The following is a 14,267-nucleotide window of genomic DNA, read 5'->3' as shown; positions in this document are numbered from 1 at the left end:
AAAAAATAAAATGGGCTTTCCAGGTGGCGCTAGTGGTAAAGAACCCACGTGGCAATGCAGGAGACATAAGAAATGCAGGTTCCATCCCTGGGTCAGAAGATCCCCTGGAGGAGGGCATGGCAACCCACTCCAGTATATCTTGCCTGGAGAATCCCGTGGACAGAGGAGCCTGGTGGGCTCCTCTCAGTTAGACATGACGGAAGCAACTTAGCACATGTACAGACAAAAAAAAATTATCCACAAAACAGATGAAATATTAATATCTGGGAATAAATAGGACAAGAAATGTGCAAAACCTCCAGGAGGAAAACTGAAACTTTCCCAGGGGACATGAAACTGGAGACACACTGTGTCCTTGGACAGGAAGGCTCAACGTCATAAAGATGTCAGTTCTTCCGAAGGCAGCTTACAAATCTAACAGGATCCAAATAAAGACACCCAGAGGCATCTTTTTTTCCCCTGGACCTAGACAAGCTGATTCTAAAGTTTACATTAAAAATGTAAACAAGCAAGAAGAGCTGGGACAAGGCGAGAAGGGAGAGCGACGTGGGAGGAGCAGCCCCATCAGGGGTCCTGACTGCTGGGGAGCCTCAGGGAAGCAGCCCCTCCAGGACCCTGCCACACGGAAACTCAGCACAAAACACATCCTCTCACTCTGCTGAAGGCTATGGGGCAGCCTGGAGGGGAGGGGAGTTTGGGGGAGAATGGATACATGTATATGTATGCCTGAGTCCCTTTGCTGTTCACCTGAAACGATCACAGCATTGTTAATGGGCTATGTTGCTGCTACTGCTAAGTCGATTCAGTCGTGTCCGACTCCGTGCAACCCCATAGACGGCAGCCCACCAGGCCCCGCCATCCCTGGGATTCTCCAGGCAAGAACACTGGAGTGGGTTGCCATTTCCTTCTCCAATGCATGAAAGTGAAAGTGAAGTCACTCAGTTGTGTCCGACTCTTAGCGACCCCATGGACTGCAGCCTACTAGGCTCCTCCATCCATGGGATTTTCCAGGCAAGAGTACTGGAGTGGGGTGCCATACCCCCATACAAAAAAAAAAAAAAAAAATATATATATATATATATTTTTTTAATGCATTCTCTCCAATCTGAGAGCTGACAATGGCTCTTTTAATACATGCTATGTGAGCAACTGGGTAGCCATCTGGAAACAGAGATGGACCCAAACTCTCACTGATCACAGCCTTCAAATGGATCAAAGACTTAAATATAAAAAAATTGAAAATAGTGGACGAATCCCTTGGCCCTAAGTAAGAACAAGAGTTGTGGGTAGGCACAGGGCTGAGCAGGAGTGGGCTGGACCCTGAATGAATTGCCAGCTGTGGGAGCCAGCAGTGAGTAACAATTACCCCGTGCAATCCTCACTTTCTCTTTATCGACTTGTTTCTTGGCCTGAGGCTTAGAAAGGTAACTTGTTTAAGGTTACCGACCTGGTGACTCACTCCCCAGACACAGGAGGTGGCCTGTCTGAGGCCACCCCAGAGTCTGGGTTCCTCACTGGCACCACTGCTCCCAGCTATAGACAAGATCCACTGGCAGCTGAAGCAGGCCCTGGGGCTTGGAAGCAGCGGGTGGGGTGGTGTCACAGGACCGATCAGGGAGCACTCCTGCATCTGGGGCTCTGAGAGAGTGGTGGAGCCAGTGTTCACTGGGTGCCGGTCAGGAAAGGTTCTCAGAGGGTGGGGTGTGTAGACTTAGGGGTAAGCAGACAAGCAGAGAGGAGGAGAGACCTTGGCTTCAGTCAGAGAGAAAGGTAGATGTTGGCAAAGCCAGGGATACTCAAGGGGCTCAGTGGGCCAAAGGGCTGGAGGACTCGCTGACTGTAAAAGGCTTTGAACACCAAGGCCATCGTCAGTACCAGTCCCATCGTACTTATTTTTTTTCTGGTTACCTTTACCACAGGATCAACAGAGAAGTCCCGCATCACACTTTAATCACCTGTAAGACATCTACAGATCCCTCAGGGCAGCCTGGTGACAGGGCTCGTTTTTAAGCAGATGAATGAAGGGATCAGAGGAGAAGGGCTCTGCCCAAGGCCACACAGCCTGGAACAAAGCCCTGGGTCTCCTAACTCAGAGCTCACTCTGACCTCTCAGCACACGTGTGGGTCAGGAAGCTGCACTTCGTCCTCTCAGCAACCTGGCAGCTGGGGAAGGTCTCTCGGCAGAAGGGAAAAGGCATGCTGGGCAGTCTGGGGACCATCAGGATGGGCTGGGAAAGAGGGTGGGGGTCGGGGGACCTGGGGGAGGATGGCCCTGGGGGCCAGCTCCTGGACACACAGCTACCCCCAGGCTGGCAGCCCTGTCTGCATCCTGCCTCTCCAGCCACCGCCTCTCCTTTGCTGCTTCCTCGTCCAGGCCTCAGGGCTTGGCTTTCCTCAGGGCTTCAGCCCACATCCTGCCCTGTTCCCTCTCTGGGAGCAGGTGTGATCTCTTGCCCAGGGCAGGGACTGCAGGGCCACCTCCACACCTCTGACCCTGATCCGAGTCCCCTGCCCAGATCTGTCTCCAGAGCGAGAGGGGAACACCTCTGCTCCAGACGTCTGGCCACAGGCACCTCACACGCAGCTGTCTACCCTCCCTCCCCACCGCACCCCTGCTCCCTGTCTCAACCGACAGCAACCTCAGGGCCCCTGCTGCTCAAGAAGGATCCCCACGGTCATCACTACCCCTCCTCTTCCTTGACCCCCCCAACCCGTCCTCCCACACGTGGCTCAGATCAACCAGCTTCTGGTGGCTCCCCCTGCGGCCCCTCCTGCTCACCAGAACAACTGCTCCCCAAGGGGTCTCCTCTGTGGTCCCCGTTCTTCACTGTTCCGGCCGAAAAGGACTGTCTGCTCCTCTGCTTGAAGTTCTTCAGGGTCTGTCCTCGTACACCCCGATACATGAATGCTCGTAGCAGCATCGTTCCGGACAGCTAGAGTGGACACAACCCGTATGCCCATCATTGCTGCTGTTTACTCGCTAAGCTGCGTTCGACTCTTTGTGATCCCATGGATTGTAGCCCCGCCAGGCTCCTCTGTCCACGGGATTTCCCCGGCAAGAATACTAGAGTGGGTTGGCATTCCCTTTTCCAGGGGATCTTTCCGGCCCAGGGATCAAACCCTCCTCTCCTGCACAGCAGGTGAATTCTTTACCACGGAGCCATGTGAGATGCACCCCATCACTGTATGAATGGGAAAAAAAGACATGGTGTCTCCACAACAAAGCCTGTTCATGGCCGTAAGGAATGACATCCTGATACGTGTCACCCCAGGGATGAGCCCTGGAAACATGACACTGAGTGCAAGGAGCCCGCCACAAAAGACCATGTGTTATATGATGTCACTTATGTAAAATGTCCAGAATAGGTAAATCCTTAGAGACAGAAGGCAGATTAGCCGTTGCCAGGGCCTGGGAGGGGTTGGGGGGAAACGGCAAGTAACTGATCATATATATGGATTCTTTGCGGGATGATGCACAAGTCCTAAAGTTGATTGCAGCATCTGTGAATACTACTAAACACTGCTGAATGGTCTACTTTATTGAAGGGTCCCCCCACCCCATGTTAATTTTTGGCCACATTCTACACCATGCAGGATGTCAGTTCCCCACTGGGGACCAAACCCCCAGTCCCTGCACTGGAAGCCCCCGGATGGGCTACGCTAAGTGGGTGACTCGTGCGACTTCCCCAGCAGTCCAGTGCTTAGGACTCCAAGCTTCCATGTCAGGGGGCCTGGGTTGGATCCCTGGTCTGGGAACTAAGATCCCACAATCTGCATGGCATGACCAAATAAATAAATAGGTGACTTCCACATAGTGAACTGAATCTCGGGAAAGCTATCCTTGGAAAAACAAAAATCCCCAAACCCCAACCTTCCAGAGCTGCCCATTTCCAACTCGTTCTAGTGGAGTCCTGCTTCATCCGGCCCCACCCAGGGACTTGGGTGGAAGGAGGGGTCTGTAACTCCCCAGCCCTAGTCTAAGAAGCCCCCAGAGGAACACACATTCCGTCAGTAAGCAAGCTCTCCATGGTATTCTGTGAAAAACAGGGCTCAGGTGGAACCTGGAGAATTTGCGTGCCAATTCAGGTTCGCTGGTTCACTTGTTTGGGAAAGCAAGACGTCCTGACTTGAAGGTCAGCTACTCAGAGGGACGAGTGTTGGGGAAAGGCAGACACAGCGCCCATGACCTTTCTCCTTCCAACCTGCCCCCTGCCTGGGAGCACCGGGCAGGCACTATCGCCGCCACCCCCTCCACAATCATGTCTAAATCGAGCTTCTGTTAGACTCCCAGGGCACGAGGTAAGAAGAGTGTCAGGAGGGCCACTCAGACGAGAACAGGGCGGAGCCCACTCATCCAGCAGAGCTTTCCGTCGTCAAAGCCGGACAAGCTGTCCCAGGGCGGAGTCTCCCCAGAGACACTCCCTGCCCAGGAATGACAGGCCCAGGGTCGGAGGAGGGGGACACAGCCACCAAGAACCTTGGGACCAGACTAGTGCAAAAGCAGTCATTTTCCTATTAATTCTGAGGTTATTCTGAAGCCATGAGTCAAAAGGGGGCAAAAGAACCTCACGGAGCCTACAAGTCAATGGCCCTGTTTTGGATCAGCTTCGGAGGAGCCAGCCTGGGCGGACCCTGAGCCCCTTGGCTCCCAGCAGGCCAGCCGCAAGCAAGGCGGTGTGCTGGGCTCCAAGGACACAAGTGGAAACTCCTCAGGTTTGGTGCTGTTTTCTCTCTACACAACTCCTACCTCACCTCCTGTTGCCAGTGCTGTGGGTGGTGACAGGCCCAAGGTCACCCTGAAGAGGCCCACTGCACCGCCGAGACTCCTTCCACATGGCTCCTTCTGTCCGTCTGTCCTTTATGGAGGTGGGGGGGTGGGCGGGCGGGACGAGAATCAGGCCAGCCACACCTGGTCCTAAGTACTAGATCTGGGCTGGTTTTCAAAGTGTGGCCCATGCCTTCTGTCAGAACCACCAGGTGTGCCTGCGGGTGCCCTCAAAGGCGGAGCTGAGGGTGGGGCCTCCGACTCGACACTAGGAACCTGCTCCCAGGGATTCTGATCAACATGACATGGACATCACTGCTCCCAGAGCCCAAGACACCCACGTGGTTCCCCAGAGTGAGGTGAGTCGGAAATAAGAGCACAAGCACCCCCAGTCCCCAACAGTCTCTAGGTTTTTTACTTTAAGGCAAAGGAGTGAAAAAAAAAGAAAAAATATACAGTGAAGAATTCATTGTATGTTTATTATTCACAGTTAATCACTACCTACCAAATGCTATCCGCAGAGTTAAAGGATTAAGTACATACGTCTTTTTAAACACTGATTTTTTTAAATATATACACACAAAACTTAGTTCTGCAAGGCTGCATGATATACACCAATTCCAAAATAAAACAATCAAATGGTCCAGGTCCAGAATGCCAGAGATTCCTTGTACTATCAGGAGAGAAGCGAGTGGAGAGTGGCGGATGCTCTGTCCAGGAGGGCAGCGCCTCCTGGGCCCCAGGCGCTCCAGGCCAAGCCTGGTCCACGACCAGGTCCAGCAGAGACGCTGACTGACCACTTCAGGAGTTGAAGGCCACCACCAACCCCCAGCGGCTCTGTCTCTGCTGTGGGAATGGGGGGGTGGGGAGAGGATGCTCATGGCGCATCACCATGAGGGACAAGAAGCCGGCAGGAGGCGGACGGACAGAGCTCTGCCACGGACTCAACATTCCTAGTTCCAACCTTCCTTCCGCCTGCCCCTGCGTCACAGAGACACTTCCCTCTCGGGGGGCCAGATGGAGCAGCTATGAACACAGCCCGCTGTGAATGCAGAAACGAAAAACCACCCAGCTGCTTCCCGAACGCAGCCTGAAGCTCATCTGGGTGCGTCAGGCAGGGGACACAACAGGTGAGAGCCATTAACGGATACCCTCAGCTTTCAGAGCAAGAAAGGTGAAGCAAAAATGCTCATTTTCTCCCCCAGTATAGAACATGGTAGAACCTGATACAGTTTAAACTCCTTGGACTTTCCTGCACTTGAAACTGGCTGGCTCCAGAGACTGGTTACTGTGGGTGTCTGAGACTAAGGTGGGGACAGATAACAACCGAGACTGCAAGGTCAAGGGCCCAGCCCCCACCCCAACCCCCCACCAGATGCAGTCAGACGTGGGAAGGCGGCAACCTGGTTCCACTGCACCCTGGCTCCCTTAACCTCCAGGGGCTACAAATGTTAAAGCTGAACCTTAGAGGCTCTGGCTGCCCACAGGCAGGACCCCCACATCCTCCTCTTGCTTGTCTCCTCTTCTCTACCCTGTCCTCCCCTCCCCGGGGGGAAAATATTTACACAGAGTAGGAGACAAATTGGCTGACTGTCTTTAACTTATTTTTAAAATAAAACAAACAAGGAAAAAAACACCACTCAGAAGCAACCCTCGAAATAAGGCAGAAGGCACTATGAAAAACAGCATGCTCAGGAACACCACTTGAAAGGGAAATGGATATAGAAAAGACACAGGCTTGGGGCCTGGCTCGCAGGAAGCCCTGGGGGGCACCAACCCCTCCTGTCACCCCCACTCCCGCCCGCCCTCCTCTAGCAGAAGCTGAAGGGCAGGGACTGCCTGCTCCTGTGAGTGTATATAAAACGCAGAACACAGAAGCGGCTATTCGAAGTCTTCCCAACTAAAACAGACATTTTGCATAGAGAAAATATCAGCCCACGTGGTTTCTTTTCTTTTATTATTGGCATCAGCTAGGACTATATGTGGCAGTAAATGTCATGCACTGATGGACAGAGAGGAAAAAGGATGAAAAAAGGACAGAGGAGGAAGAACAGGAGCAGCAGTGAAAATCTGTAATAAAAACTCTTTTCTTAATTTATAGGTAAGTTTTGGCATTGTTATATCCAACTCCCCCTCCCACCCCCCAGAGTTCCAACCAAAGTGAGCCGGTCACCAGGTGACCCACCAGGTGTTCTGAGCTCCCTCACAGGCTGCTGACAGAGGCAGCTCGTGGGTTTAATTCTTTTGTGTGTGTTTAAAATTTTTCACTTTGTTTAAATAATCTCTTGACTCTTAGACGTTCCGGTTCACGGGGGTGACGTAATTGCGTGGGAACATGCCGGTCTGCCCGTGGCAAGCCCCTTTCCACCAGTTGGGGTCTGAGTTATCCATGACGTGGATAAAGTCTCCCCGACGGAATCCCAGCTCTCCATCCTCTTGGGGGTCAAAGTCAAAGAGGGCTTGGACGTATGTTGGCTGCTGCAGAAAAGGGCAGGGAAAAAACACACACTGCATCCGACTGTGGCCAGCCCCCTGGAAGCGGACAGTGATGGGAAACGAACGCGCGCCAGCCTCTCCACACCTTCTGAAACAACCCCTCACTTCTCCTCCCCTCCACAAATTCTTATGGAGTTTACTCTAGGGGGGGTCGTGTAATCTTTCACCAATGATGGAAGCCACCGCAGGGTCCCCACTGAGGTGGTCAGCCTCGCCCCAGCATCCAGCAGCAGGTACTGCTTCAGGAAAGAACTGCAGAAACAGCCCCTGGAGCTTTGCTTACAATCCCAGATGAGGAAATATTTCAGTTCCCATCACTGTGTCACTTAGGAAAAGTCGAAAGGGTAACGTTTGTACACAACAGGCTGGTGCTAACCAGTACGTGAGGCGTAGGATTTTAGCCATGAGTGTGGACCCCACCCCCTTACAGGTGTGACTTTCCTCACAGTCTACTTCCAGGCAAACTGTGTGTGAGGGTGTGTTAAAGACCCTCATCCTAGAGACACAGGGTAACTTTTGCAGCACACTGCTTCACAGAAGCAGCCTCTGCGAAATGCAAAACTGTTTCAAATCCAAATCTTTAATGTGAGTTAATAATGAGCATAGAAGGCCCTGAAGTAACCCTTCCAAAAAAAAAAAAAAACCTGCTTGCCTAAGGAGCTATTCTTAATTGCTTAAAGATGATCCCAACCTCTCTTTCGAGGCTTACCTGTGGCACCTGCTCTATGTCCCGGAGAAATATCTGCTGGTTTCTGGAGACGGATGTAGATCTGTGATAATCTACCAGCTCATTCAAAGAGTTGAACTTGACCACCCAGAGGAAATACTTTCCAGCCCCATCTCGGAGCACCTTGAAGTGCTGTACATCATTTCCAAACCTGGGGAGGGGCAGAGGATACACGTGAGACCGGGCTGGAGGGCTCTGTCCTGGCTGCCCAGCGGCCACCTGCCCATCAAGCAGGATCCCTGGAGACCCTGTGTCTCGGCCACGCCCTTCCAGGCTGAGGAGACCAGGACTGCAGCACAACTTGACTCCCTGGTGGGTGGAGAGTGCCCTGAGACCCTCCATCAGGATGATGACCGCCAGCGACAACAGGAAGAATCCTCGCCGGACAGGAAGCCCTATTAACCTAATTCTGAAGACATTTGTTAAAAAAAAAAGCCCCACCCTACAGAAAGTTTCTACGTGCCGTGGACTGTGCCAAATGAAAAAAAAGAACTGAAATCCTGTGTGACATCTGAAGACTACAAAAGGTAGGGTAAGAAATAAGGTGAGAAAAGGAGGGACTGGACACACTTCCAACAATTCTCCTGTAACTGGGAAGAATTTAAAGTTGTGTTTTCTAATCAGGGATTTTAGTTCTACATACGCTGAAAAGGTCTCAAAGAAAAGGACATGTAGGGACAATAAATAAAGGCCCAGGCACTGCCTCACCCCTCAAAGGCTTCTCTACCACCTGGAGAAATGACAAACGCTCTCTTTACAATGGCCCAGAAAAACAGCATGATCTGGTTGAACGGGAATGGCCCACCACCATCATGCTCTCTGCCTTCAACATTAGCTCAAGCAAGGCCCCCACCCGTCTGCTCTCTGCTGAGTCCTCAAGGTCCCCACTGGCATCCAAAGATGCTCTATGAACATCTGCTAAATGAAGAAACGGGAGCCTCGCCCTCCCATCATGGGTGTTAAAGCAAAAATACTTCTTAAAACCAACCCAGCAGGTGGCAGCACTGAGCTTGAAGGAAGTCAGTACAGGTGCAAAGAGCTTAGAAACTGCACTGCTAGTTCATGAGAAAAACGGTGGATGAGCAAGAAAGCTTTATTGAGGAAGGACAAATTTAAGTGGCACTTCTGGGCTCAGGGAAGCGCTCTACTGCTGTGCACAGCACGTGGCTTCTGAAAGGGGTACAGGGTCCCTGATGGGGTGAGCTGTTAACGACAGGAGTCTTTCCACCACAGATGCCCAACACCTTGAAAACTTGAGGCTGTGGGTTCTTGAACCTCCTTGGCTCGGGTGCTTGTGTTATTAAGAGGTGGTTATGACACCTGTTTCAAATTTTACTTTTAAAGCAAGGAAAACGTGAGCTCTTTAAAGGTTTTATTTGCTAAAATGGGAGCTTTCTGGTGGCCACCTGGCGAGCATGGGCAGGGACCACGGTCATCAGACAACCAAACGTGAACTGCCAGGGGCTTCTGGGCACCTTTCAAGGATTAACTGCCTGTATCCCTCGTCTTCCACGGTTGGGTTTATCCTTGGGTCTGTGTAAGATGTAAGAAGAGGAGGAAACGCAAGTTGATGAGAAGCATAAAAACTCTTCCATCTCAAGGAGCTCCTCGCCCACCAGGTCCTCGTTTGCATGTGTTCAGTCAGGCTCGTCAGAAAGCCGCTGATCTGCGCATGTGGGAGTGAGGGGCACACGGAAACCTCTGTACCTTCCACTCAATTTTGCAGTGAACATAAACTCTGCTCTTTAGAAAAGTAAAGCCTATTAAGAAGAAAAAAGAAAAGCCATTGCTAGAAGAGGAAAACTGATGATTAGATGGCTTGATTTTTTCATGATGGGACTAAAACCAAACTATACTGGAAATGTAGCTGAGAATACTGAAAACGTTACCTGAAACCACCTCCCACATCTTCACAGAGAAAAGGAACACAAAAATTTTTCGATTTAAACCTACAGTAAAAAAAAAAAAACCCCAACACTTTAACCGCACATTTGGTCCTAAAATGAAACAAGATATTGAGCTGATTTCTGAAACTGAAAAATCTTGATATCATTTGTAAATGGCAAATAGTTCTACAGTCTTCATTTTAAATGTATATTAAAGTGATCTGAGTTTTAATCTAATCAGCCCTTCATCGTATAAATGATGAGGTGATCAGTAAGATTCCTGGGGTGGGAGTTGGGGGGTAGGGGCAGGTTTACTGCAGTATTAACTAGAAACGGACAGAGTCAAAACACATGTGGAAAGGACAACTGGAGTCAAAATCCTTATGTCGTGGGTGGGGAGTGATTAGCTGAGAATTCTCAAAGTTCCAGTTTATATTCTCCATGATCCCCACAGTGGTATGACTCCCTGCCTCCCCCCACTGCATACCAGCTCCCTCCCACATTTAAATTTACCCCTGGGAAAAGCAAAAAGCCCCCAAACTCCTGTGGTCACCTTTTGCCGATGCTGGCAGCCTTTGGGGGGACACCTGGAAAAGGTGCACGAGGCAGCTGACCTGATGACCAGCTGCTGTCAGAGCCGGGTGTGTGGGGACACTGCGGGGCGGGGGGAGTGGGGAGCACTGACAAGTGTCTCCTCTCTGACACTCAGCTGCGCAGCAACTAAGACGGTCTCCACACGGGCATCTAAAGAGCTGCGAGAGACAACTCTGAAGAGGAGCCAGAAATGAGGATTTTAATATACAGTTTTCTGATTTAAAACAGGCTGTTTAGACGAAACCTGCCCCAGGTTGCCACCTTCGGTGAGTGGAGCCAGACACCTGGCCCCTGGCTTCACAACATCCATCAGCTGGAGACAGGATTCCAGGCAGTCAGAGCAGGAAATACTTACTTGACGGAGAGGGAGAAATCCCCAGGAGCACTCTCGCTCTCTCGGATAAGAAAGGCCCCGTCATGCCGCTGTTTGCTGAGCATTTCTTCTGCCTTGGCTCTGGGGATTTTGCCAAAAAACCACCTAAGGAAGGAAGGCAAGCCAGTCAACATCTGCTTCCCCACAAAGAAACGGGATGTCCAGCCTCCCAAACGTAACAGCACACTCTTCACCAGGGGAAGGGCCTCCCCCTCAGCCCTCCTGTCAGTACACACCCGTCCTGGCTTGTGAGGGGTACCGTCTCCTCCCTTCCCCACTCTCCAGAAAGTGACTCATAAGACACAATCATGGGCCACTCTTTCTACAGAGGAAGACACTTAAAGATGGGCCCCCTGAGCCAAAGCCCAGTGGGCCCCCAGCTGACTCATCAGCAAGGCACCGGGGGAAACCCCAGATCTATCGCCTGGAGCACAGAATGAGCCACTTAAGGTGAGACAGGCCTTCCTGCAGCCACTTGATAAGGCAGCAGCCTCTACAGTGGGATGAAGAGAAGGCGGGGCAGGAAAGCTAGGAGGCCCAGAAGCTGGGCCACTTCTAAGGGCACCAAGGGGAGAGGCTCGGGCTGGGAGGGAGCAGCCCCGGCAGGCAGCTGTGGCTGACGCTCCTCTCAAGGCCTCTCTCTGCCGTCATGGCTCAGAGGTTGGTTTTCAGGAACCACCAGGAATGCTATGGTCTACCCGGTGCAGAGCTAGCTCGTTGGATTTGGAGGAAGTTACAGAGTCTCCTCTCCCAGTGCTGATTCACCAGGGTCACAAGAAAAAGTGGGAGAAGTCATGGAAAAGGGCAGGAGCGGCTAGGGCGGGCCTGGAGGAAGAGGAGAAGAAATCTCTGAAACAGTTTCAGGTCACAGGCGCCTCACTTCTCACAGGAAAGCCACAACGAATTAGGACAGATGACTGTGAAAACAAGGTTCTCTGTGCAGAGTTGTCTTTACTGTTGTTATTTAAAAAAAGCAATTGACACCAGTTGTAGCTGATAAAGACCTACCCACTTCATCTAACATGCATTAAATGTGCAAACTAGAATAACTAAAGTTATACATCTAACATATCTATCTTACTTATACGTGACTGCACTGCAAGATGTCTCTGAAGTAACTGTCGTCATTGTTCAGTCGCTAAGTCACGTCTGACTCTGCAGCCCTATGGACTGCAGTACGCCAGGCTTCCCTGTCTGCCGCTATCTCCCAGAGTCTGCTCAAGTTCATGTCCATTGAGTTGGCGATGCTATTTAACCACCTCATCCTCTGCCGTCCTCTCCTCCTTTTGCCTTCAATCTGAAATAATACACTCTGCTAAAATTCCAAGAGAAAGATGGGGGCTGCTGGGAAGGGTGCATTCAGAAGCTGCCATTAGTGACTCCGAACAGGCCTGAAATCTGCAGCCCTGTGTCTACCTCACTTGAGGCAACGCACTGCCAAGCTGCTGGGGAGCTGGTACCACCTATCTTCCTGTGCCTACAAAGAACTCGAGGGTGAGTCCTCCAGTGCCCGGAAGGAAGGCCACACCAGAGAAATCAGGCAGTAACACAGCAGAATGACGGCCAGCCAGGAAAGGACAGCTCCCGGTGCTGCGACCTTGTAGGTGCTTTCTGGTTTGGTCTGTGTGCTCGGGTGGACAGCGCACACGCCCTCAGCAGTCCTGGGGCTGAGAGGCAGGTGGAGTGAAGCTCCTCAACAGTCACACTCTTTCCTCACAGACTGCCCGCCATCTTCCCACCAGGCAGGCGTTTCCTTTCTGTCTTCCTGTTTTAAGGTATAAGTAATGGATCTAAATTAAAATAGCTTAGATGTGTGTGAAATAAAAATAAAAAGCAAGACTTTTCTTCCAAACTCCCCAGAGGCAGTGATTGTTGGCAGGTAGGTGTGTGTGTTTTTAGACCTTCCCCTATGGTGCACGGTGATACAGATACAGAGGCAGTATTTTTTTGCTCCAGCTTAAAATTAACTAATTTTTATTTTCAACTTAAAAAAAAAATGCTGTAGTAATGCAAAGTACTGACTGAAAGTTTTACAAAGTAAACACACCCTTACTATAAGCATCCCGACTGAAAGATAGAAAATTAGTTGGGGAGTTTGGTGTCTGCTCCTATTTTCACTAAACAACCCCCCCAACCCCCACCAAGAGAAAGGATGTCTCACAATAGAAGGGATATGATGCTACGTGAGGAACAGCTGTCACTCTCAGTTAAAACATTTAGTACCATGTACACCTGCTTAGCATTTCACATTGTTTATAACTAATTTCTTTCAATGGTGACATGTGGGCTTTCCAGGTGGCTCAGTGGTAAAGAATCCACCTGCCAATGCAGGACACACACACAGGAGACTCGGGTTCAATCCCTGGGTCGGGAAGATCCCCTGGAGGAGGAAATGGCAACCTGCTCCAGTATTCTTGCCTGAAAAATTCCATGGACTGAGGAGCTTGGAGGGCTACAGTCCACGGGTCACAAAGAGTCGGACATGACTGAGCATGCATGCAATGAAGGGTGGTATTTATGTGGAATTACATGGCTATGGTCAAACTGTTTAAACTTTTTTAAAAATATGGGTTTATGCTATAATACCATGGGAAGAAGCAGCTTACTTCCAATTCAAGTATATATTTCATCCCATAGGCGCTCGTCCACAGGCATTTAATGTGAAGAGCATATATTTGGATCCACGCCAGTATATACAACTCATGCAACGCTAATGCCAACAATCATTTCGCAGTCTGTGTTTCATTTGTTAGCTCAAACGCTGTATTAGGTCATACTTCATTTTAAACTTCTCTCTTCCTCCCTAACAAAAACTTTAAAAGGCAGGAGAGAGGGGACGGGGAGGGAGGGTGTTCCATGCCCTCCCACAGCTCTGAAGCCAACTCTGACCCCGTGCTGCTGGACATCCATTCACAGAGCAGCTCTGCCTCGTGAAACAGTTCTAAAAGGCCAACCACACCCCTTGGTTCAGGTCGTGGTCTTTTCTGTACTATGGTTTCTTTTTTCAGAACTCGGATGGATGAGCATTGCTTGCCTTCCACTCAGAGTCTGGGAAGGAAGCACCACGGGGCCTGGACTCGATGCTTCCTGATCAATTATTATTCTGAAGTTCCCTATAGTGGGGAGGCACCAGCAGGCATGAGAGTGGTTTTTTCAACCATCAGGCCAGTAACCGCAGCTATCCAAGGAGGATGGCCTTTTCCTATGTTTTCAACAGTCAGATCAGAAATGCCTAAGTCACCTGAAACAATCTGAAGAAAAACAAAGATTTAGAGCCACAGTTTTTTTAATATAAAAATTACAGCCTGCTGTTCTGCTCAAGTTCCCTTCAGCCTGGCAATACAAAAATGAAAGGGAACTGAAGTTGATTTTGTTATCACTGGATCTACCGCTGAAGTCAGCAAACTATGTATGACCCTTAGCCTA

The 14,267-nt window shown here is 50.6% G+C and overlaps 1 protein-coding gene across 1 annotated transcript in view; it reads right to left on the bottom strand.

The window, feature by feature from the left end:
• Positions 1-5,218: 5,218 nt before the first annotated feature.
• The window catches only part of GRB2 (growth factor receptor bound protein 2), a 66,129-nt gene continuing 57,080 nt past the window's right edge, over positions 5,219-14,267 (bottom strand). The window contains exons 4-6 of the mRNA XM_027518745.1: positions 10,824-10,946; positions 7,971-8,139; positions 5,219-7,243 (exon numbers count right to left, since the gene is read on the bottom strand). Of these exons, the coding sequence (XP_027374546.1) occupies positions 7,058-7,243; positions 7,971-8,139; positions 10,824-10,946 (478 nt within the window). The 3' untranslated portion in view covers positions 5,219-7,057. The remainder of the gene's footprint in view (positions 7,244-7,970; positions 8,140-10,823; positions 10,947-14,267) is intronic.

The sequence above is a fragment of the Bos indicus x Bos taurus genome, chromosome 19 (assembly GCF_003369695.1).
Source record: "Bos indicus x Bos taurus breed Angus x Brahman F1 hybrid chromosome 19, Bos_hybrid_MaternalHap_v2.0, whole genome shotgun sequence".
Lineage (NCBI taxonomy): Eukaryota > Metazoa > Chordata > Mammalia > Artiodactyla > Bovidae > Bos > Bos indicus x Bos taurus.
The sequence above is the reverse complement of the archived record's forward strand: the minus strand, read 5'-3'. Positions and strand labels throughout refer to the sequence as shown.